We start from the raw sequence: 25,017 nt of genomic DNA, 5'->3' as shown, positions 1-25,017 counted from the left end.
TATGTAAACTTGCACAGGCACTGTGGAATTCAGTATGGAGATTTCTCAAAAAATTAAAAATAGAACACTGATATGGTCTGGGTCTACTCCTGAAGGACTGTAGGTCTACATACCACAGCAGTACTTGGATAGCCGTGTTTATTGTTCTTTATTCTCAATAGCTGTCATGGTTGGAATAAGAATGTCCCCCATAGGCTCCAAGTATTTGGAGATTTTTGTCCCCAGTTGGTGGCATTGTTTTAGGAAGTCTTAGAAAAATAGGTGGAGTTGGAAATCATTATGTTAAGCAAAATTAGACTCAGAAAGACAAATAATGCATGTTTTCTATCATATACAGAACCTAGGTTTAAAATTACACATATATTTATGTATGTGTGTGTGCTGGATACCTTTAGTTATGAACTTGATACACCTGAGTAGAGAGAGCCTTAATTGGGGAATTGCCTCCACTGGACTGGCCTGTGGCCAAGTCTGTATTTTCTTGATTGTTGAGTGATGTGGGAGGGCCCAGTCCACTGTGAGTGTTGGCCACCCTGGGAAGGTTGTTCTGTATTGTATAAGAAAGCAGGCTGAGCATAGGCCAGGGGACCAAGCCAGTAAGCAGCATTCCTCCATGGCCTGTGTTCCAGCTCCTGCCTCCAGGTTCCTGCCCTGAATTTCTACCTTGAGCTCCCTGATGAACTATGAGCCGGGAGATGTAAGCCAGATAAACTCTTTCCTTCCCAAGTTGGTAGTGGTCAGAGTATTTTGTCACAGCAATTGAAGGAAAACTAGAACAGAAATTGTTACCAGGATCATGGAGTATTGTTGTTGCTGTGACAGACTTGACCTCTGTGTTCCGGGGAGGACTATGGAAGCATTTGGAACTTTAGGCTGAAAAAGCCATTAAGTGCTTAGAGTTTGTTGCTGTGGAGCTTGGAACTGTTATGCTGAGTTGTGGACAATGGAGGCTTGAGCCTCCATCTCAAGCTGGAAGCAGGACTTGGCAATGTGTAAGAGTCTCCTGCATGGTTCTGGTGTTGAAAGTGTGACGAGATCACAGACAGCAACTGAGCTTGGCATCTGAGAGGCCAGGAATGGCCATTGGTGAAGGTGCAGCCTCAGTTGAAGTGGAGACCCCAGTTTTTTTGAGATGCCAGGACCATGGGCCAACCACCAAGGGCAACAGCAAGCAGGTGTGGAATGGAGCTGGCCTGGGTCTGCAAGAAAAGCTGTGTGTGTTGTGAAAGGCAGAGTCAGAGAAATAGAGCTGCCCAAACCCTTTGGAGCCCAGAAGGTCATAAGTGAATCCCAGATGTTCAGCCTTCAGCTACTTTGATGGACTTAGGTCTTTCTTAGGTATGCCCAATTTTGAAGTAAGACAGTACTTGTTTTGGATTTTACAAGAGCCCACAGTTAAGAGACTTTTAAGCTGGGTATGGTGACACACCCCTTTAATTCCAGCACTTTCGAGTTAGAGACAGGAGGATCTCTGTGAGCTCAAGGCCAGCCTGGTCTACATAGTGAGTTCCAGGCCAGCTGGGGGTGGGGGTTGCAGACCTTGTCTCAAAAAGACCAAAAAAAAAAAAAAAAAAAGAGAGAGAGAGAGCAAGAGAGCGAGCGAGAGAGAGACTATGGACTTTTAAGGTGTTACTATCTTATGGATATTAACATCGTATCTTGGGGACAAGAAATGGAAAGGTTGTGGTTTAATAGTGATGTGTTTGTGTGTCAAGTTGACAAGGGGTCAATTGTGCTGGAGAGCGTTATCAACTTGACACACCTGGGTAAAGGGAGCCTCAATTAGGGAATTGCCTCCATCCAACTGGCCTGTGGTGACGTCTGTGGGGTATTTCCATGATATTTTTAGTGATGTGGGAGTGGCCAGCTGAGCCCACTGTGAGTGGTGCCACCCCTGGGCAAGCTGTTCTGTACTGTTCCCAAAAGCAGACTGAGCATGGGCCCAGGGGTGCAAGCCAGTAAGTAGCTCTCCTCAATGGTCCGTGCTTCAGCTCCTGCCTCCAAGTTCCTGCCCTGAGCACCATCATTGATGAACTCTGACCTGGATAAACCCTTTCCTTCCCAAGTTGGTACTGACCAGCAATGAAGAAACAAACTAGAACAGTGTGTATATATGTGTGCATACGTGCGTGTGCATGTGTGATGAAACTAGAAGGAGGATCATGAGACAATCTTAAGGGGAAAAGAGAACCATAGAATATGTGGTACGTGAAAGCAGAAAGGGGACTATCTGGGAGAAGAAAGGGAAGCAGGAGGGAGCAGGGAGTGCAGGAGAGAGCAATGGGAAAAAGAGGTGGATCTAGCCTTCCAGCCCATCTGGTCCCCTCTGCTCTGCTGGTGCCACCACAGTAACTTTCTCAAATACCGAGATTTCCCTGTCTTGCTTGAACAGTGACTCATTATCACCAAGATGCAATCTAAACTCACAGCACTGGCCTTCACAGGTGCGCCTGCACTTTTCCTTCCCACTCTCCTCTCTACACCCCTTCGTGCCAGGTGACATCAGCCTGGAATGTTCCTGAACACTTAGTTGCTGTGCTTTCCAGCTGGCTCTACGCCACCACCCAATCTGTACTCCGTTTTTGCTGACTCCTGGAGCTTTGCCACCTGCGCGATAAGCATTTGTACTATGTAGACAAAAATAAAATGCGCCCTGCTTAGCCAGATCCTGTGCATCTAGACGGCAACTGGGGACCAGAGCCAACACCCAAGGTCACCCCAACCCCAGGGGGAAGGGCTGACCATGCGGAGCCCACAGCTCCGCGTTTCGCCCCCGCAGAAAGGGAGACTTGTGCAGGAGGAGCCCTGCACTGCTAGGAAGCTCTCCATCAGGCCCATCTGGATTGCAGGGTGCTCCCCACTGCAAGGTGCACGCGCACTTCGAGATACCTCACATCGAGGAGCAGTGCAGGACGCCTGGAGTCAGGCTGGGAAGAAGGGCTGCGGGGCGCGGAGACAGGCTGTAGTGACCGGGCCTCCTAATTGGAGCCAACGCGGGCAGACCCGCGGCGCGCCTGCTGATTGGTTGCACGAGGTCAGGCTGTGGGCCTAGTGAACTCGAGTAACCCTGGGCCTCCGTCCCTCTCTGCAGCGAGAGGGCGTAGGGCCAGGACCCGAGGAAACGGGGTTGCGGATGTGAGTCCAGCCCCCACAGCTGGTGAGCTGACTGGAGGCCTCCTGTGCCTAGCTGCTTCCTCCTATCTCAGGCCATCAGCTCCTCTGTGTAGTTTACTGGGATTCTGTGTGTAGGAAGTGTTGGAGGTCAGTGGGACAGTAGTTTAAGGTGTTACAAGAATGACTGTTGCGGGGGGGGGGGGGGGGCCTTGGGGGGGGGGGGGGGGGGGGGGGGCTGCCTTAGTGACCAGGGAGGTGGCCTCATCGCCCGTCTTCATGGAAAAGACCAGGCAGAGGCTTTGCCTGATTAGTATCCTGCTATTAGAGGTGCAACTTCTCCCACTGTCCCCAAGGGGGACTGGTTTTCCTGGAAAGGGGAAGAAAGGACAAATATTCCAGTGAAGGATCAGGGCTGCCGCTCAGTCGTTCCTGGGAGGAATGTAAAGAGAATCTGTCACTGTTAACAGACATTTGTTGACCGCCACAAAAAGTTAAACACAATTATATGAGAAAGAAATTCCACTCCTAGCCATGAACAGAAGTTAGTTGGAAGCAGGTACTAAAATATCTGTTCCCAAAGTGCACAACAGCACAGTCACACTAGACGAAAGGTTACCCTTCATCACTGGAAGAATCAGAATGCCACTTGTGGTATAAAAATGCAATAAGTAGTAAGTAATCAATAATAAAGAGGAATGAAATACTGATTTATGCCACAGTGTGAAGAAATACCCAAAACATGCTGAAAGAAGGAAACAAGGCACGGGTGATATATTGTATGATCTGTTTCTCAGAAACATGCAGAACAGGTAAATCATAGAGATGGCATGTTGGTTGTTACCACAGTGGAGAAGTGAGGAGTCATATTGAGTGGGTGTAGGTAGGGATTAGGGTTGGGGGAGAGGGGCTGATGAAATTTTTTGAAACTAAGAGATAATATGAATAAACTACCACAAATTTGTTTCTGTAACAGTACATTTGTTCTAGGCATAGTGGGTTATACCTTTAATCCCAACACTTGGGAGGCAGAGGCAGAGGCAGGCATATTGCTGTGAGTTCAAGGTCAGCCTGGTCTACATAGCAAGTTCCAGGTGAGCTAGGTCTACATAGTGAGAGCCTGTCTCAAAATAATAATAGAACAATATATTTATATTTATTCCTTTTTTTTTCAGAGTTGGGAATGCAATCCAGGACATCCTGTATTCGTGATAAGAAGTCTACTGAGCTACATCATCAGCTCTTGAAAGAAAAAGAAACTGGCTGTAGAGATGGCCTATAGTTAAGAGCACATGCTGCTCTTGTAGAGGACCCATGTTCGATTCCCAGCACCCACATGGTAGCAGACAACCATCTGCAACTCCAGTTCCAGGGAATCTGAGACCCTCTTCTGAAGAGGGGATCTGGCCGCCCTCGTCTGGCCTCCTCAGGCATTGCACAAATGTGATATACTTACATACATGCAGGCAAAACACTCATACACGTAAAATAAAAATAAAATCTTAAAACAAAAGAAACAAACCCCCCCAAATTTCTACATTGGTGGAATGCTACTTCAATTAACTTGTGTAAGTAATACAAATAGAGGGGAATTATCTACACCCCCCCCCCATTTTTCTTTTAAAAAATTAGCGGTAAGCAGCTCAGGGCTGGCCATGCCTTTCATAATCACTTTCCTCATTTCCTCCCCTTGTTCAGAGTCTTTTACGGCCTGGCCCTGCCTACTCTTTGTTCCCTGTGGGAAATGGCCAAGATGCAGATGGATTCTTGATGCCCCCAGCACCCAAATCACCATGAGTCAGCACAGTACACACTGCCCTTTTGTGTGCTTTCTGTTGTTGCCTGGGTAGAGCAAGCTGGGGTGGACAGTGTGGGAGGGGCTTCAGTCGCCATAGGAATAGGGCTTTCTGCCTCCAGCAACCCCAGGATAGAATCTCAGCCCCTTGGGGTTTATGGCATTTTCCCAACAGTTATTGTCAAAAGTCAGTGCTTGCTTTGTGCCATAGAACATTAAGTACAGGTCAAAGACTAGGAATCCCACTTCATAAGACATTTAGCAATGAGTGCCATTGTTGAAGTGCAGGAAGACATTTGCAATAGAGGAAGCTGCCCTTGAGGTACTGAGAACTTTACAAGAGGGTGGATTGTAGTTGAGAAAAGTAGTGAGGAAATGTCAGGTCTATTTATATGGTATTCGAGGTAGGCTTAAAACTCACTTGGGTATGGTTGAATGCTGAAGTGGGTCACGGGGAGTGAGCTGGGTTCTTGCAGAATAAAGGAAGTTTGTGTAGGGTGACTGCCTGAGTTCAGCTCCCCTTTCTATTGCCAGTCAAGAAGGGTCTTGGAGTGTAACTGGGCATCACTAGCAGATGCATGTGCATAAGGGAGATTGGGGTCTGTTTCCTTTGTCCTGTGTTCTACAGCTGGGATAGTCAGGAAGAAAAGCCACAGTCCTGGAGTCAGACCACTACACTCTCACTGCTTCTAAGTGAACTCAGCTCCTGCAGAAGTCAAGCTGAGGTTGTAACACCATCTGCTTCTGACAGTGAGATGAAGCATCCTCCAGCTCTTTAGTTCAGTGCCTGGCCCCAGGAATGTTGTTACTGGTATTATCGTTGCATCTTCTAGCTGGGTGGACTCAGAACTAGAACTCCCTGCTTCAAAGGATGTTGGATTTGTGTTTTTGTTGGCACAATCCCTTTTCACTAATGAGATGGTATCTGGCTTTCCTCTATCTCTGTAATTTGGTTTTGCAAGATCATCATCTTAGACTCTACATTATAGTCTCTGCCTTTTGTCATGTGGCTAGTCTTTCTCTCTTTGAAGTCTCAGATTAGAAACCACATCACTATAGAATTAAACAGAATGTAGAGGATGTCTTTTAACCAAAGACTTGAATTTTACCCATGCTTCCCTATAAATTTGCATTTGAATCTCAGCTATGTCTAGTGACAGAAACAATAAAACACAAAGCTTTTTTTCATATAAATTTTTCTTAAGATATAGTCCTTGTACCATAAAATCATACTTCCCAGGTATGGTGGCACATGGTTTTAGCCTCATGGAGGCAGAGGCAGGTGGATACTGTGAATGAGATCCAGGCCAGCCTGGGATGGTCTACATAGGGAGTTCCAGGCCAGCAAGGGCTACATAGTGAGACCCTGTCTCAAAAAAAAAAAAAAAACACACACACACACACACAAATAACAAAACTCCCCACACTTTAAAAATTTATGATTAGCATGCATCTCAAAGGCTAAGAGTCTTCAGAACATTCTGTTAGTCTGGTATACAAAGCAGCAGACAAAGACCTATTCAAACAAGCTGAAAGCAAGGGCTGGCAACCAAAATTGTCCTCTGGCCTCTACATGCATGCCATGGCACACATGCACACACTCATACACATGAGCATATACATGCAAATACATACACACATTATACACATAGACAAACAAGAAAATTTTAAAGAAATCAGTTGAAAGGAGGCCTATAATTAAAAGCACATAATTTTGGAAAATAGCATTGATTGTAGAAAAAATAGTACAGTATGAAAATAGAGTGTGAAAACATTATCATGAGCTAACTTCGTTATACAGTTAACATTTATGAAATAAAAGAAACAGCTCTAAATTTTATCTAAAGTAATACACAGTCTATAAAATGTGAATTAGAAAAATCATCCTTTTATATGAACAGGTATATTTGTATAGATATGTTAATTTATGAAATGAAACAACTTTTAATTTTATATAAAGTAATACAGATTCTGTAAAATGTGAATCAGAAAATCATTTTTATAGAAACATAATTTGTAGATGTATATACGTGTGCACATTTGTGTATATGGATGTATAACTGAACTGAAACTGGCTTTTTTCCCTTTGAGAATTTATCCTATGAAAATGTTAAAATCATGAAGAAATGTGCAATGGGAGACAGTCTTTGCATCGATGTTTAACATAGCAACGAAGAACCACTGAGGGAAGATTCTCTGTCAAAATTATGATTAGCTGTTTTCAACAGATTTGCTGAGTTGTGCAACCATCACCATAGTGTAATTTTTTCATTACTTTCCACAAAGTAGTACTTGTTACCGTCATACCTCATTCTTCACCTCCAGCCCCTGACAACTTTCAATCTACTTTCTGACTGTAGATTTGTCAATTCTGGGCATTTCATATAAATAGAATCATATAGGATATGGTTTCTTGTGTCTGATCTCAGAAAAATGTTTTCAAGTTCCCTTTTAAATTTTGTACTTCATTCCTATGGCTAAATAACATTGCATTGTATGAATATATCACATTGTGTTTACATGTCTGATGGACATTCGGATTGTTTCTGCTTTTTTACTATTATGTAATGTAGGTGAACATCCATGAACAAGTTTTTGTATGGATACATCTTTTCACATTTCTTGGGTGGATACCTAAAGTAGGTGGGATATGGTACCTGTATGTTTTTAACCAATTGGATGGCCAATCTATTTTCCAAAGGAGATGTACCATCTCAGATTTCCATCAGCAGTGTATGAGTGTAACAATTTTTCCACATCTTTGATACTTTTTTCATTATAGCTATCCTAGTGAAGATGAAGTGATTATTTGTGTTGATTGAGGGCTACTAATGTTAAGTACCTTTTCCTGTACTTATTGACCATTTGTGTATCTTTTCATAAATGTCTATTCTAGTTTGCTTTCTGTTGTGTTGTGATAAATACCGTGACTGTGATGGTTTGAATGAAAATGCCCCTCATAGGCGCCAAGTATTTGGGCATTTTGTCCCCAGGTGGTGGCACTGTTTTGGGAGGTCTTAGAAGGTGTGGCTATCCTGGAGGAAGCACATCACTGGGCGTGTGCTTAGAGCATTCTTAAGCCTTGCTGGGATCTCTAGTTGCTCTCTTGCTTCCTGGGCCAGCTTGATGATGTGAGAGCTTAACTTCTGCTTCTCCAGCCACCTCCAACCACCATGCCTCCCTGCCATGATGGACTGTAATTCCCCTGGAACCGCAAGCTCAAATAAACTCTTCCTTTTATAAACTCCTTTGGTCAGTGTTTCTATCACAGCAACAGAAAGGTGACTAATATAATGACCAAAAGCAAACTTGGGGAGGAAAGGGTTTATTTGGTGTGGAAGTCCGGTTCACAGTCCATCACTGAGGGAAACTAGAGCAGGAAATCAAGCAGGAGCAGCAGCAGGAGGGAAGCTTCCCATGGAGGAAGTAGCTGGCTTGCTCGGCTACTTTTCTTATATAGCCCATACCACCTGCCTAGGAATGGTACCGCCCACTGTGGGCTGTATCCTCCTACAGCAATTAGCAATCAAGAAAATGCCCCATAGACATGCCCACAGGCCAGTCTGGTGGAGGAAATTCTTCAGCTGAGGGACCCTCTTCTCAGGTGTCTCTGAGCTTGTGTCAGGTCGACAGCTAAACTTAACTATGACAGATACCTTATTTTTAATATCAGATATTTGTTTTGTTGTTGTTGACCTTTGATACAGGGCTGAGTTCTAGCTCCATGGCACAGCACTTGCTTTGCATGCAGGAGGATGGGGTTCAATCCTTGTAACAGCAAAATAATTAAGTCCTTGTTATACTCTCAAGTACTTACTAGGCCCTCATCAGACCTGATTTTCAAGCGTGTTCTCTTAATCTGTGGGTTGCCTTTTCAATTTCTTGACACTATCTTTTGAAGCACAAAAATTCCCAGTTTTAATGAAGTCTAAATTATATACTTAAAAGTTTTGCTATGTTTTCTTCTGTTTTATCCAAGAAATTATTGCACTGCCTGATTCCATGTGATGGGAGATACACATACATGGATTCTCCTAAGGCATTTTGACCCTCACCTGATACATTCTGTGTTAATAGTTGTATATGAGATGAGGTCATGGGCCAACATTCCTTTATATGTGAATGTCCACCTGTTTAGCTTTGTTGTAAGATTATCATTCCATATGGAATTATCTGGGCACTTGTCAAAACCAAATGATCTTAAATGTATGGTTTATTGCTGAATTCTCCATTCTACTCCACTCAATTTATGGTTGATTTTATGCCAGTGCTGCCCTACATTTTAATTAATGACCTTTTGAAGTTTGAAATAAGGAAGAAAATTTCCTTTGTGGGTTTTCTCCCCCTTCCCCTCCTCCCCAATTCTGGGTCTTTTGAATTTCCTTATGAATGTTATGATCAATTTATTCATTTGCCTAAAAAAAGTTGGAACTTGGTGGGGATTACTTTGAATTTGTAGGCCAATTCTGGGAGCATTACCATCTTAACAATATTAAGGTGTTCAATCCATAACCATGGCAATTCTGATTTTCCTTGTTGAGGTTGCCTCTAATTTTTCAATAGTATTTTGTACTTTTCCATATAGCACTCATGAGCACTTCTTGACCTTGGTATTAATCCTTTTTGATCTTGTAATAAACAGAATTAATTTCAATGTCACTTTTAGAGATCTTATTACTAGCTTATGGAGGTAAAATTGCTTTGCGCATATTATTTCTGGCATGTTAATACCCTCCAGTGCTTACATGTGTGCTTTTTTTTAGGACACTGTGTATAGTCATGTCACCTACAAATCATTTTATCTCTTCCTTCCTTTTCCTGGCCTGGTAGGCATTTGAGGATATTCCTTGTGTTTCCTATACAGAAGAAAACTGGTGGCTACTGGGCATTAAGTATTTCATTTTTACACTCTTATTAACTATTTCTTCTATTTCTGTGACATGGTTTAATGGTGATAGGACCTTAACCTCCTTACAGCTTCTCATGCAAAAGACAGAATTTATTATTCTGCCTTGTGGGTATGCTTAGTCTACAAAACTCCATGTAAGGAGAAGGTGGCAACAATTAACCAAGTTCTTAAGGACTTGGAAAGTTTTAGTTTTTGATTGTGACTATTCAGAACTATTGAATCTAATCATTGAGGTGCTGAGGATTGAACCTTCATGCTATATCATACCCAGGCCTCTTTACTTTTTTTGCATTTTGAGGCAGGGTCTCACTAAATTGCCCAGGCAGGCCTTAAACTTTGAGATCCTCTTAAGTACCCTCCTAAGTAGCTGGGATTATAGGCCTTTGCCAAGGCCCTCTGAAGGTCATGCTTACCTAAGGTGAAAGTAAACTTAAAAAGTGAGGTGAACTGGAGCAATGATTCTGGGAGTTCTTGGAAGCCCATTTGGTTGGGAAGCTTCTGCTGGAAAACAGCTTCCACAATCTGTAAAGTCTCCAGTCCTTTTGTTCTACAACAGTAGTCGCAGATAAAGTAGAATGAGCTAAAGGAAAAAACAAAACACAGGAAAACAAACCCTCCCTTTTCCATCTTGTGATCGTGAAGCCCTCTCTACTCCAAGAACCACAAACCTCCCTGGGAGGGTTCTTTCCTTCCAGCTGTTATTGTGCATCAGCACGCCCAGGAAGCCATTTGTCCCCTGCAGACAGGACATTCCTGAGACAAAAAAGAATGAGCTGGATGGACTGCCAGCCTGGGCTGCAAGGTAAGATCTGCTTGCTCTATGTTGGGCCCATTTGGCCATAAGACACTCAGAGACTTGGTTCTTTCAAGTCAAGGTGCCATCTTGGTACTGTTTTTTATTTGATACCAGCTGACTACTGGTTTCCTATTGCCAGAATTTAACCTCAAATTACCTTTGGAAGGGCAGGGCAGGTACTAGATATGACTTAAACCTTGCAGTTTCCACATGGGTAGGGTGTCAACCAGAGAAACCAGGAAACTATATCACAACCAAAACACTATGAGACATATTGCAGTCAGATTCATTTCATTTTATTATGAACAAACACAATCTCAGATGAGTAGAAATACTTTCTGAGTTGATATTAATGAAAATTATTTCAAAATTATTAGATTACAAATAACTACCGTTGCACATAACAAAGGAAAAATCCCACCCAAGGAAGGAAACGGAGTCCTGCATGTTTTCATAGCAATGAGTATACATTAAGGAATGCATCCATTCAATCTGAAAAGAACAATGTAGGTCAACAATGTCTTCTGGGACACAGGCACATGTCAAGTCCATGGTGGACACAGCTACTATAAAAATGTGCAGGACTTGAGAATTCCTCTGCTGAAGATGCCAAAATGTTTTATAAAGAGCATTAGCCATACTCCAACCTACCCAACCGAGGTACGTTAGGATTATTATCCCATTTTCACAGAAGTAATACTGAGTCACATTGTTAAGTGACATGTCCAGTGCTTCAGTGCTATGGTTTGAATCTGTCCCACAATTTATGGGTTAGGAACTTAACCCCCCAATGCAACAGAGTTGACAGTTGGGACCCTTAAGAGCTGATTAGATTAGGAGGGCTCTACCCTCATTAACATCCTTATTTGAGGAGTAGCGTTACTGTCAAAGTGGGACTGTTACAAAAGCGAGAGTGGTGGGTGGCCCAGGCCTTCGCCACCAGCACATGACCATCCTGCTTTCTTACATTCCTACTAACCTATTTCAACTAAAGAGAAGACATTCAGGATACTAGCAAACCATGAAGAAAAGCTTTCACTTAAAATGCTAACTATCTTTTAATCTTAAAACAAAAACTATAAATCACACACGTTCAGATTACTTCCACCATCCACCAAATATGGGCACTTCATTAAAACAGCCCTAAGTTTCCAAAACTAGGCCCCAAAGGGAATACTGCAAATTGATGTAGTTAATCCTCCAGCCAGTCAGTTTTTATTATACCTGCCACATTTACCGATTCTCGGGTTCTAAGGAACTCCTCAGAGGAAGTGAGTACAGGCCCACATGCAACACTGATTAGAAGAGGTAAGGCACCCAAATAAGGTCTTAGCATGCCCACAAGGCAAGGACTGTTAGGAATTCACTCAACCGGATCTTAGTTTCTTATTAATGTGTCACTTGTACTGAACTTTAAAATCTTTAAAGTACTATTCTTTAGTGAGCTGGTACGCTTTCATCTACAGACATATATACTGGGGTCCTCAGCCATGGCGTGGTTCCGATCCGTGAAACAGGATTAGAAGTTTATTGTTCATATATAGAACAGGCATCTGATGACCTGTGGAACTAATATAATTCGAAAGGCATTTCTAAGGACTAGGACACAGGCCAGCAAATATACTGTAATCTTAAGATTTCTGTTTTCATTAACAGTTCAAAGATAAGGCTGCTTTCATGTGGGCTGGTCTCTGTAGCCTCTATTCTTCTGCATTTCTGACTGAGCTACAGGGACAGATGTTCATTGTCTTCAAAACTCTAACATTGTATCTTTCTGAACTTCTGTTGTCTACACTAGGCTGTGTGATATGGAATGCCAATTAGTTTGCTGAACAAAATCTTTTATGCAAAGTCCATGGCATCTCTGATCTCCTATCTTAGCCAAGGCTTTCAGCAGACCCTCCATCAAACTGAGGCACTTGGGAACATGCCCTTGCTTCTTGTGCTTCCCAGTTAGGCAACATGTCCTCCCTTCTATAAGCATTGCAGTGCCACCCAGGAGTACTGATCAGCCCAAGTTGCTCTGCTAAACATTCAGTGAGCACTGAGCATGCCCTCTGCCCTGACTCATACTGGAGGTTAAAAAGGAACTGTTTTGCTCTGTGGCTGGTTCATGGGCACAATAGGAGCATCTGTCTTGGAATGACTCATGAGACAAAGAGCCTCTCTGAGTCAGGGATGTTGAATGGTTTGCCAAACTTTTTCTTTATAAAGTTTTCAGAATGTCAGAAACCAAGAGATGGAGGTGGAGAGAATCTGAAAGCCACAGGAAAAGGATAGTCAGCTCTACTTGCTAAAGAAACACATCAGTACAGTGCTCCCAAGCGTTATCTGTGTGAAGCTACTGAGACTGCCCATCTTTACTGCCCTGTAAACACACAGGAAGTTGCTGTCTAGAGCAAGACTAAACGTCAAAAAAAGGGGGGGAGGGGAGAGAAGAGGCAGATGTGGTACAGCTTAAGAGATTCCCACCACCTATCCCAGGCAGTCCTGTATGTAGGCTAAATGGTCACAGAGCCAGGCGTGAGCTCATGGGTGTAACACTTTAGGGAAAAGCCTTAATGTAAAGAGAATTAGAATGAAGAGAGCTCATATCTAACCTGTTTCACTAGAATGCCCCAAAATGTATTCAGTAACTTCAAAATCCCCTGACAGTGTTTTCTTAGAAGACTTCTTTTGGAAAGTTATTAGGAGCTGCCTACAGTGTCCCTCAACTTCTCCATCTGCTTCCCAACAGTGGGAGGAACAGACCACTCATGTTCTAGTTCAAATTTTATGTCTATATTTCTAATTGTGATCCAAGTTCATCTTTTAAAAAAAAATCTTCCCATGGTTAGATATTTGGAAACGCCACTGCCATTCTTTATGGGAGCAATTAGTATCTTGACAGAAGAGCAAGAAAATGGACTTGCAGCTCACACAATGTTCAAAACCACCCATGAGTGACTGAACTTACCAATTCCAAACTTGCCTCACTTTGAAGATTTTTATTCTATTCATCCTTGTTATTAAAAGAAGATCAAATCCTGTTTTAATAGAGCCTGCCTTTCCTATCAACTGCTTCTTAAAGAAAATCCTCAGCCTAAACTATACCGAGATGTGTTATTGGATTCTAGCACCACCAAGCCCCATGGCCATCGAACCAGGAGGCAGATGCTATATGCAGAAGCTCCACACCCCTGCTAGACAAGCAGCTGAGCCCGGTCACAAGCATTTTTCCTTTCCTACTTTTGCATCTTCGATGAATCACAGCCTACATGCTGAATCTGGCTCTTATTAATTTATCTGCTTTACAAGCTCTCTGTCAAATAAAAGTATTTTTCCATTCCATCTGGTAAAGCCTGTGTTAAAAAATAATTAACAGGAGAAATCTTGGGGGATTTTCTTGTATCTCTAGCTCAGAACAGCTCAAGAAAAGAGAGTTGTTTGGGGGTAAACACCTTTACTTTTAGACCCTTGGAAGGTTGGTAAGCTTTAGAAGGTGAACACTGACCTATAGCTGATCAGCTGCTAGCTTGGGAGGCAGTGAGAAATGAAGGTGACAAGGACAAAGCAAAGCAAGGGACAATGGGAATAGAAAAGAAAAATTTCAGCTTAGTGTCAAAAGAGAGTTGTCTTTCAATACTTGTCCGTTTTACAATACTGTACCAGAATGGGTTAACTTCGTCATTTTTAGCTTCCAGGTAGCAATACTCAGTAGTTAATTAACAGAACATTAAACCTCTGCCAAGCTGGCTTTTGGAATAGGAACCCAGATGACCCAAAACTCAGCCACTCTTGTAGCTTCCATCCCCGGTTCTTTTAATCCTGGCTAAGACAGCGGCCTTGGATACTTTCTTCCGGTCATAAGCCAGACCGAGCGCGGCCATGCAGTCGATGAAGAACGTGGTGAAGTTGATGTGCCAGCGGTACTCACTGGCTGAGTAGTCAAAGGGGAAGGAGTGGTGGTAGTTGTGGAAGCCCTCGCCTGGAACAGAAGCAAGGGGAGCAGTTAGGGAGTTCGGTGCACACCTCTTACCTGATGGGTACCTTGAACTTTGGAGAACCCTGCTGCTGGTGAATGAGTGGGTGAACCCAGTATCTACTACTCTGAGCAAACAGGGACCCTGAAAGGCATCATAGTTCCACATACAATGTAGAATTCACTCATTTCAGTCCAAATGATTCCATTTCTTTGAAAAATCTCAGTACTGTACAGTACAGGCAATTTATTTCAAACACAAAAAACCATGAACAATGGTAGGTCTTTCAAAAGAGGACTATATGTATCATAAAGAGGAAAACATTTTTTAGATGTTTAATATTTATTAGTGTTTGTATGGGCATGTGCACACGTGTGCTACAGCATGCATGTGGAGATCAGAGGACAACTTGCAGGAGTCCATTTTCTCCTATCATGTGGGTTCTATGGATCAAACTCAGGTTGTTAGGCTTGAATAGAAGTGCCTAACACTGAGCCATCTTGCTGATCCAGAAAATCTTTCTAATAATGGTCAGCACAGCCTGAATTAATCAAAGTCATACAAAGATGAGCATCCATCTGAATGGTGTCATTGGATGATCAATAGCTCTGATCACTGATGAAAGAAGCTATAGGTCCTCTTTTCACAGAGAAAACAACTTGAGAACTTAAAAGTCAGTTCTTGGGAAGAATAGGAAAATGTGGGTACAGATAATGGAACCATGTTTTCATTGTCTGACAACCGGGACTGGGTTTGTATATTAGATCAGCAATTACAATCAAATGACCTGGAAGATTCGCAAAGGCTGTGGGAAGGGGAGTTCCTAGCATAAAACAGAAGAAGCTAGAAAAATAAAGGACAAGTGGAAAGAGGGCAGTAGGGAGTGAGGAAGGGCTGCCAATGGGTACTGCTGGCCTCCTTACAGGCATCACTAATGGTAAGCCATGTCCAAATAACAGTGTAGAGATAAAAATATCAGTGTGGCATACTCAAAGTTTACTGAACTAGATTATCATTTTTTTAATATATAGCATGATTAAATAGAAAACACAAGGCTTACAGTCATGCAGATGACCAGACTTACGACTCTCCTGCCCTGAGTTAGACTACAGTAACCTGCCAGAGGTGACAAAACTTGTTTACAAACTTAAGCATAATTGTTTTTCATCCTTTCTGTTTCACACAGAAGTTATGGCCTCGCAAAGGTCTCCTCCTTAAATTGCTCCCTAGTTTAGGTGCTCCTGCTGGGGACTACTGACTTACCTACAGCTCCCATTGAAACCAGGATATTCTCCCGAGAGCTAATGTTCTTGTCGTATGGACGATATCCGTAGAGGTGGGCGGCACTGTTCACCAGCCAGGTGGCATTGAGCACCACAGCGTATCGCAGGAAAGTGCTAACACACAAGCTGTTTAGAAAAGTTTCACCCCAGCAATACCAGGGCACAAGTGTGGGCAGAATAAAGCACATCAACAGGAGACCGGGCTTGTAGTACCTATGGTGAGAGATGACACATAGGGCCCATGGAGAGAGGACTCTCACACCTACCTGGACTGTCTACTCACAGTGAGTGGGCTAAGCCATTTTTCTTCCTACACTATGAGTAAAGGATAGCAGGAACCAGCACTAGGAAATGTAGAAAACTTTAGAGCATATATGGGTATCTCGGTGTTTACATGAGGCAATGTGGCTTTATTAGGATCCAGCCAATGGGAAGTCTTTGGGAAGGCTCTTAACTAGAAATCTACTGTTCTTTTTCATGAAACCATAGGACATGTTGGTCCAAAAGGTCAAATCAAATCAGAGTTGTTTCCTGGGTTGTTGTCCACCTGCCTTTGTATTCCTTTTTCCTTATTCTTAGCTCTAATAGCTCACCCCTGACCAATTGTGGGCCTCTGACCCTATGGTGCCAGAGACTCCAAGGGACCGAATGTCTACATCCCTTCAGCAGCCACATCTTCCACTTTCACATCACTGAAAGTCTCTGCATTCAACTCCTTTCTGTTCCTTAGCTTGGGTCCTTTACTATCTAACTTGTACATCTCACCTCTCCTAAGAGTAGCCTACCTGAAGCACACTTCTGACCCTGCCTTGTGCTGCTAGAGAATCCTTTAGTAATTCCCCATTACCAATTTAACTAATCCCTAGTCTGCATCTAGTTTCCACAGAAACATTATCAGCAATCTATCTTGCAGTCTTTTTCCTCCTTTTTCCTGTCATACCTTGTATTTCTAACTAAAGGGCTTCATATCTGGAATATTCTTGAGGCTTGAGCTCACCCTGCTCTGTTTGCATAGTCCCTCTCCACAGCACTCATGAAAGTCTTTACCCAGCTATGGATTCCAATGCTACTTTATCTAAAGCCCTTCCCCACACTTCTTTAATGATCAATCTTCCTACTCTATATCTGTAAGGCATAGAAAATATTCTGGCTTGTGTGATGGTAATCAGGGTACTTACCCTTCCCTCCCCCAGCAGGGTCCCTACTCCTTCAAGGTAAGCTCTCCATTACACTCATCTTTCTGGCTTTGATTTTTCTAGGGCAATAAACAAATTTTTTTGCAACTGGTGCCAGTCAGATAAATCATACAAAGAAAGTATTAGTTTACCTCTGTGCCCTATGGGACATTAAATCACAGTGTTTATAATTCCTAAGAGAACAGGTAGGGAACCTAAACCCCAGCCCCAATTCCATTTCTTTCACTTACTTCCTCTGGAACATCACCAGTTTCTCGGCTTTTAAGTCAGACATGTCCAGTTTACCACCCTTCTCTTTGACAGCTGGGTGTTTGCGCACAAGCAGCCAACCCACGTGAGAGAAGAAAAAGCCACGACGGGAATTATGAGGATCAGCGTGGGTTTCTGAGAACTTATGATGGGCGCGGTGATCTCGGGCCCATTCATATACATCATTCTGGAAGGACAGAAGAGAGAAACCCAGTATTGAGAAGAGATGCCCTCCTGGGAGACTTTAGTGCAAGGGTGTCTGCAGGGGCCCAGGACTCTCAGCCCAACCTCACAAAGTCCCCAGGACTCTGACTCAAGAAGATGTCAGGTTTGCACAGTATGCACCTTTGATGGCCCACATGGTAGTTTTTCAAACAATGTAAATGGGATACTTATGGAGTGTCTTCTGACTCATGGAATATGATGCCAGTGGTCTTAGGTCCTAGGGTGCTGCTCTGTGGTGTCAGAGTGAGGAGCTCCATCCTAACATTACTTCACAAGTGACCAGTCTCCCTGTCCAGTATCAAGGCTGATAAGTAACTGATGAACATGAGCACATCTCTGAAGGATCTCTGGGCTTGCCTGGGTCCTGTCAGACTTTCAAAAAGGCACCAACGCATTCCTTCCTTCCTTTTGTCCTCCAAGAACACAAGGAGCCTTTGGAGACAAAGTTGCTTACTTTCTCTGACCAGAGACAGTTATGCAAATGTGGTGAGCACTTCAAATCTTGACAAGACAGAGGAGACTAATTTGGTTTTGTTTTCCTCTTGCTGCAAATTAAACCCACATTCCTTGCTATCCTGTTTCCACTGATAAAGCTTAGTACCCATGAAAGTCCCCTTCCGAATTCCCTTTATTCTTTCTCTGCTATAAACGTTGCTTTAACAGTCCTTAAGATTTTTGGTTTGTTACCATAGCCTATTATATAGGCCTGGAATGTCGGGCAACCTCTTGGTGCTTCCTTTTCTGTAAAAGAATGATAATAACAATATCTACTACCTCAAATGGCTGTGAGGATTTAAGAAATTAATCTAGGGTTTGGAGAAATAGCTCAGTGGTTAAAGAGCATTGGCTGCTCTTGCAGAAGACGTGGGTTCAATTCCCGGCACCCATATGAGAGCTACCAACCGTCTGTAACTCCAGTTCCAGGGGAATCTATGGCCTCTTCTGACCTCTGCACAACACGGGTGGACTTACAAAGATGCAGGCAATACACTCAAACACACACAGAAATAAAAATAATAAAGTATTAAAAAAGAATTACTCTATGGCAAGTGCTTAGTATTCACTTTATCTAAAACAACAGGGTTCCAGACACATCACCTTCAATTCCATTGTGGTGTAGTCTAAGAAAGTTACCTTCTTGTATGAGTTTAATGTTAACTTGCAGTCTAGGAAACAAGGCTCTTGTGCCACCACCAGACTGAAGGCCTATAACAGCCATGTTATGTGATACCACAGGGACCTTGAAATGAAAACTGACCCCATAGCTGGGGAGCTTTTCTTGTTTGGCTCCCCTTTCTCTTCCCAGTGACTCTGAGGTATCTTACACTATGTGGACCTCAGCACCAAACCTGCATTTAAAGTGACGCAAGAGACCAGAAAAGGCAATGGCTGTTCTGACAACTGCTCTTTGGGCACTGATCCCCCTGTACTCCACCATGGATCATTGATGAGGTGGAGACAAAAGAGCTGAGAAGCACCAGGTTCTTACCTGGAAAGCCATAGTGTTGGCAATGATGAGGAAGAGCCTCAGAGGCAGCCTCGCCTTGTAAGTTCGGTGACTCCACAGGCGATGAGCCCCAGCTGTGATGCCCAGAGCACTGATTAAATAGTACAAATATGCTGCAAGACAAGAACATGGGGGAGTCACCAACAGGCCAGCTCTATCAGGGGAAACATGTCAAAGACATTCTCCTAATACCTATCTGCTGCTTGTTTAGCCTTTGGACAAGGAACTGGTTTCCTCTGAAAGCCTTGGATGCCTTAGTCTGTGAAACCTCTACTATCACCATCTAGCCTCCCCACCTAGGAATGGAAATAAACTGAGTCCCAGGAACTAAGGAGGCAGAAAAGGAGGTCAAGAAATAGGCTCACACAGCACTGTGCCACTGGTCATTGTGAGTTCACAGGGTCATTATCTTTTGACCTCTAGCTGACATTTTCTACGATATTCTAGTCAGCAAACCACCTTCCAACCTAGAATCTCTAACTGAGGGTATTATCAAAGCAGAAACCAAAACAATCTGGGCAATGGCCAGTTAGAGGAACCCCAAGTGGTGAGACATTGATGGCTCTAGACACGTGGCTTTCACTAGCAGGTACCAATGCATCTCAGCTGCTATTAATACCATATACTTCTGTGGAAGAAGAAATCCTGAAAAGGTTATTTATTCCATGAGAACCATGGTTTGAAGGAAGGGTTTCTGTCAACAAAGCCTCCAAGATCTGAGTGCCTAGTTCCAATGTCTCTCCTTGGCCATGCTCCTGGCAATTCAAATTCACTCTCACCCTCAATTACTCTAGACAATGCAGGAAGATGCTCAATGTTGGCAGATGAGTGCTGCCTCACTATCTTTGAGGCATGCAGGCTCAGGAAGTGCCAGTCATGATCCTTAACAGGGAAGGAGGGGAGCAGTACACCATCTGTTCCTTTGATTAGCAGCACTAGAAGGCCTTGGTAGGAATGGTTAGCAATGCTTCACTCTGAGGGAATAGCAGGAAACAATGGAACCTCAGAGGCTACAGAACTTAGTTGCTACTGGAGATACCATACATTGTAAAAACTGCCCTATGTCCTTCTACAGCCAGATAACAAGTTTCCTAAGGACCCTCTCTCCTTCTCTCTCTCCCTCCTGCACCCCATCCTGTTCCTCCTATGGGATTCCCCAGGAGAGAAATAGCACACCAAGGAAAGTTCTGGCTGTGGGATAAAAGACCTTTATCCCAGTATCTAACCATACCCACTACACCTGGAAAAATCCCAGAAGAATGATAGCTCTGCAATCACCAGAGGAAAGAAATGGCTTTGAGCAAAGCAGAAGCTGTTAGCTGAATCCCAAGGAAGCACCTGGACTTGGTTCATGAGGCAGATAGATGGTTCCTGACACTGCTCCAGAAAACCTCCTACTGTCTTCTAAAAAACCCCCTTGCTCACAGCCCTTCAGAGTAGCATGTAGCCCTGGTCTGCATGGTTCTGGCACACTTCCCTCTTCAGGTCTCACAGGTGAAACCACCTGCAAAGCACATGTGTGTGTCCAGGGGGCAGCACAGCCTTCAACCCATACCCATGGATCCCTGCGGAGATGAGCTAGGGCAGGTCAGGGACACAGAAGCAACTTATTTCCAACAATACAACAGCCTGAAGGCTGGGCTGCTCAAAGGCTCTATTCCCTGCCAAGTAGGTATGTGTTAGGGCCAGAGAAGACTGGTTTTAGAACGTGCAAGTTCCATAGCAGTACAGGGCCACAGGAGATGAACAGCAGCCTGCAGGCAATGGAATGTGAAACACTCTGCAACTTTATTTTAAGAACATCTCGTTGACTGGCATGTGCTGCATCCTGGAGATCTGCCTCCAGTAGTAAAGCTTTTGCACTCGGTTCTACAGAAGCCTGCTTATCTTCTTCCAGAGCAAACTAGTAGAAAGGCCGAACACTTGTGCTGATTGATAACCCCTTCTGTTCTCTCCTGTGCACTTTCCCTTGGTTAAGCAAGTGATTCATACAGAAAAGCTTGTGCAGGGCCAGCAGACTCTCTGCCTTGGGTCCCTCCTTCCAAGGCCCCTCATGGGCTCAGCATCCATGTTGGAGATTTTCAGAGCTGACACTCCTGCACCTTAATCCCACTAGGCTATGTTTCCAGTCAGTTCACCAGGAACCAAAGTGAAAAGGCTGGGGAAACCTGGACAGAACTGTCTGGTGCCGTGGGTCAGAGCCCACCTCATTAAAGATCGGGGAGAAACCTGGGGAGCTGCTCACCAAAGAGGCAGGTGTAGAACTTGCAGCTGGGAACCAGTGTGATCCCATACAGGGCTCCCACGTGCAGCAGGGCCATGAGGATGATGTTTCTCCACACGTACTCCAGTTTGGGCGGGGGGCCCTCCGCATCCTGGTAGGTGGGGTCATATAGATCATCTTTTATTTCAGGGCGAACCTCTGCTCCCCAGTGGTGGGAATTCTTTTCAAACCTCTCGCCTCCATTTTGCTGCCCCCCAGCGGGAGGCGTTGTGATTGTGGTGGTGGTTGAGTAAGAGCTGGAGATCTGCAAGGAGAGGTCGAGAATTAGGACAGCAGACGCGTGGGGGCAGCAGGGGGGCACTTCTCCCTCTAATGTAACTGGGGAGGGGGAGGGGGTGTGCAATACAGGCTATACCCTAGTGCCCAAGTTATAAGCGGGTGGAGTGCACCGTGAGACGGAATAAGGGGAAGTTTCCTGACCCTGTGAGGATCACAGTGATAAACCTCATGTCGAAGCGGAGGGAGAGATATGTTTCACTTGTACCCTTACCAACTCACAAAGAAAACCCGCAAGTATTGGAATTTAAAGATTAAGAAACACAAGTTGAGGGGTCGACTGCCCTGGTTAAAAAAGAAAAAAAAAAAATTCACTCATCACCTGATAAAGGACCAATCAACCAAGGGCAGAGCAACTCGGAAATGATGGTCCCAGCTGCTCTGAACCCTCTCCAACCCCCTACCAACCACCCACCTAGAAACCCAATTCGCACCCGCCACCCGCCAACCTGCGAGGGAGGGGCCATTTCTGGGGAGCTCACCTCTTGCAGTATGTGGGCCGGCATCTTGGCTTTCGAATGCTGGGATCACGTTCCCAGAAATGAAAATGTGCAGCGAATTTCAGACCAGGGATTAAGTTTCCGCAGCCGGAGGGCGTGCAGCACTCGGAATCCTGCGTGCCCTGCACTAGCCCTGGGCTAGAGCTGGCAGCGGGGTGTCCTATATTTCCTTAGATGTGTTTTCTCAATCAACAAAATCAAAAGCTTGCTGGCCAAGGCAGCCACGCGCGCGGGTAGAGATCGGAAATGAGAGGACGCTACAATTCCAGCTTGCAGTCTCCAGCGTCCAGAAGTCAGAATACTGCAGACACCGACACTGCATTGTCCCACTGCCAGCCAGGCGGAGGTGGGGGGGGGGTGCTAATGAGGCCTTCGTAAACTCTGGTTATTCATTGGCCAACGGGAATTTGGTACCACCTCGTTCTGCTGCTCCCATTGGCTCTGCACAATCTGCTGTTCCCTCTGCCTCCAGCTCCTCCCCCACTCTTTTTCTGTTTCTTGACTTCTCACCCATCCCCCGCTGGTCCTCCACCCAGCTCCCCCAACCCTCCTCCATCCTGCAACCGGGGCGCTGGAGAGCTCTCCCAGGAGAGAAGACCCAATCCAGCAGTGGGGGTTGGGTCCCAGGCCTGGAAGGCCCCGGGAGGCACTGAGAGGTTGCGCAGTTGGGGAAGTCACATTATCCTAGACCACTCACAACTCCATCCCATTTTTGCATTTCCACAGGAGGGTGGGAGGGGGGAAATGGCTACCACCGACAGAGAGAAACGCTGTAAGGACGCCTGCAGCCCGCTGTAAGGACGCCTGCAGCCCGCCTCCGTCCCAGACTAGAACCATCAGAGACCCGGTTGGAACAATGGTTCAGCTCTGCCCGCCGGCTCCTGGATGCTAAGGGGAGACCAAGCTGAGCTCTGGTGCCATAACCAGGAGTTTTCACAGATCTGTGGCGTGCCCTTGCACACTAGGTTCGGTCACTGCGCACACTCTAGGGAACAGCCATGGTCAGTACTCAAGCTCATCCCATGCTCAGGCCTTCAGAATGCACTCGCCTTCTGGAGATTTCTTCTGTCAGGTTGGACTTTTGCAGTGTTCTACATGGAAAAGGCCAGGAAGCAGCAGGCCAGAGGACTTGTATGTGGAATAAAAATAGAGAGCAGGAATTGACTGATTGCTGCAAGTCTCACTGTGACTGAGCAGTGGGTATTCCATCCTTCCACTTTAAAGAGGAAAATGGAGAGATCAGCTTGCCCATGGCCACACCAGCTAGTAAGAGGTAGAGCTCAGAGTTGAGCACAGACATGTGCCCAAACTCTCAACCTCCTCAGAGCCCTATGGCCTTGGACCCTGATGTGCTCTGTCCTCACAGACCTTTCTCCCCCATGACCCCATCTTCTCTGTTTTGACTCTACCAAGTGAGCTTGGGGCCAGGCAGACTATGCACTCACCAGGTCGGCTTCCCATTATTGCCCATCTCCTCTGGGAAGAGGAGATAATAGAGATTGGAGCAGTGACTAGCTTCTCAGGAAGACAGGTACCTGGCATTTCCCCAGGACCAAGCAGAATTCTCCCTTCTGATCTTAGGGGCTTGTCAACTCTCTAGCAGGTGACTAGACCCCTCCATTCCAGGCCAGGCTCCCTGGACAGTGCCAAGAATGCTGAAGGAAACCAGGTGGCCTCAGCAAAGGGCAGTTGAGCTGGTGTGGCTCAGAAGGGCTGTACGTAGAAGACAGGTCTACAAGTCTCCTGTGTGATGTCTAATTTGCTTAGTTCTTTTACCAATTGTGGGTTTATTCTTTGTCCTGGTCCATTCAGGCTGCTAACACATACTGCCTTAGACTGTGAGACTTTTAAAACAGAAATAGATATCTCAACAGTTCCAGAATCTGGATGTCTACATCAAAGCTCTGGTGTCGGCTGAGAATGGGGCCTCTGGTTCTTAGGTGGCTGTCATCTTTTCTCTGTCTTCACATGGGGAAGCCGTGAGCTTTGGCTTGGCTTTTGCAAGGGTACTGATGTCATTCATGAGGGCAAAGTCTCACCTTCAGAAACCCTACTCCAAATACTATCACATAAGAGATTAGGTTTTACCATATGAATTCAGAATTCAAGGTATTGCACTCTTTCAGGAAGAAGAGTCAGGATTTCTTTTGGTATACCCTTAATTGTGAACAAAGACAGTTCTTCATTTGAGATAAACCTGCCCTTGCTCTTAGTCTCCAGACCACAGTGCTGCTGCTATCATCACCTAGGGCTGGCGGGCCATGCTGCTTAAGCCAGCTGCCATGGCTTTCCATTTGCTAACAGTAAAAGCAAGGGAAAGCCTGCCAAGACAACAATGTAGAACAGGACTCCTATATTCCTCTCCAAAGATAGGCTGCAGCCCTGGGGAGAAAGTTTTGACAGCCCAGAAATGGACTGGACTAAGGAGAGTGAGTTCCAGGAAGAAGGCCAGAGACATCATTGTTGATAAGATAGGCAGAGGCCTGGTTCATCTCATGCATGGCAAACTTGAGGAGCTCCCAAAAGTGCATAAAATAAGGCTGCATGGTAGGAATAATATTATAGGAAAAGCATGAGACAGTATCAATACGTATTAGGTGACTGATAAATTAGAAGTTGTAAGTAAATATATGATCATATTTGTTTACAGTAGAATTTACAGTGAAGCAGGTCTTAGCCATTTTAGTATAGCAAATTACAATGCATGCTTGAATGATGGAGATTGGAACTATAAGTATTCCTGTATGAAAAAGGACACAAGTTATTATGGCAGTTCTTCATTTTTTAATATATTTTATTTATTATTTTTATTTTATGTGTATGAGTGTATTGCTTACATGTAGGTAAGTGCACCCACATCGTGCAATGCCTGGGGAGGACAGAAGAGGCCGACGGATCCTCTAGAACTGGAGTTAAGGACAGTT

The 25,017-nt window shown here is 44.6% G+C and overlaps 1 protein-coding gene across 1 annotated transcript; it reads right to left on the bottom strand.

The window, feature by feature from the left end:
* Window positions 1-10,885: 10,885 nt before the first annotated feature.
* On the bottom strand, window positions 10,886-22,433 carry LOC103743979 (acyl-CoA desaturase 2). Its single transcript, XM_008845552.3, has 6 exons — window positions 22,076-22,433; window positions 21,279-21,561; window positions 19,016-19,146; window positions 17,283-17,488; window positions 15,837-16,069; window positions 10,886-14,578 (listed from the first exon to the last, which is right to left on the bottom strand). Exons 1-6 carry the CDS (start codon window positions 22,097-22,099, stop codon window positions 14,379-14,381), a joined length of 1,077 nt encoding a protein of 358 aa, XP_008843774.1. The 5' UTR covers window positions 22,100-22,433; the 3' UTR covers window positions 10,886-14,378.
* Window positions 22,434-25,017: the final 2,584 nt, after the last annotated feature.

Source organism: Nannospalax galili, unplaced genomic scaffold, assembly GCF_000622305.1.
Source record: "Nannospalax galili isolate Female #2095 unplaced genomic scaffold, S.galili_v1.0 scaffold161, whole genome shotgun sequence".
NCBI classification, from domain to species: domain Eukaryota; kingdom Metazoa; phylum Chordata; class Mammalia; order Rodentia; family Spalacidae; genus Nannospalax; species Nannospalax galili.
Note: the sequence above shows the minus strand (reverse complement) of the source record. Positions and strands in the feature narration are given on the sequence as shown.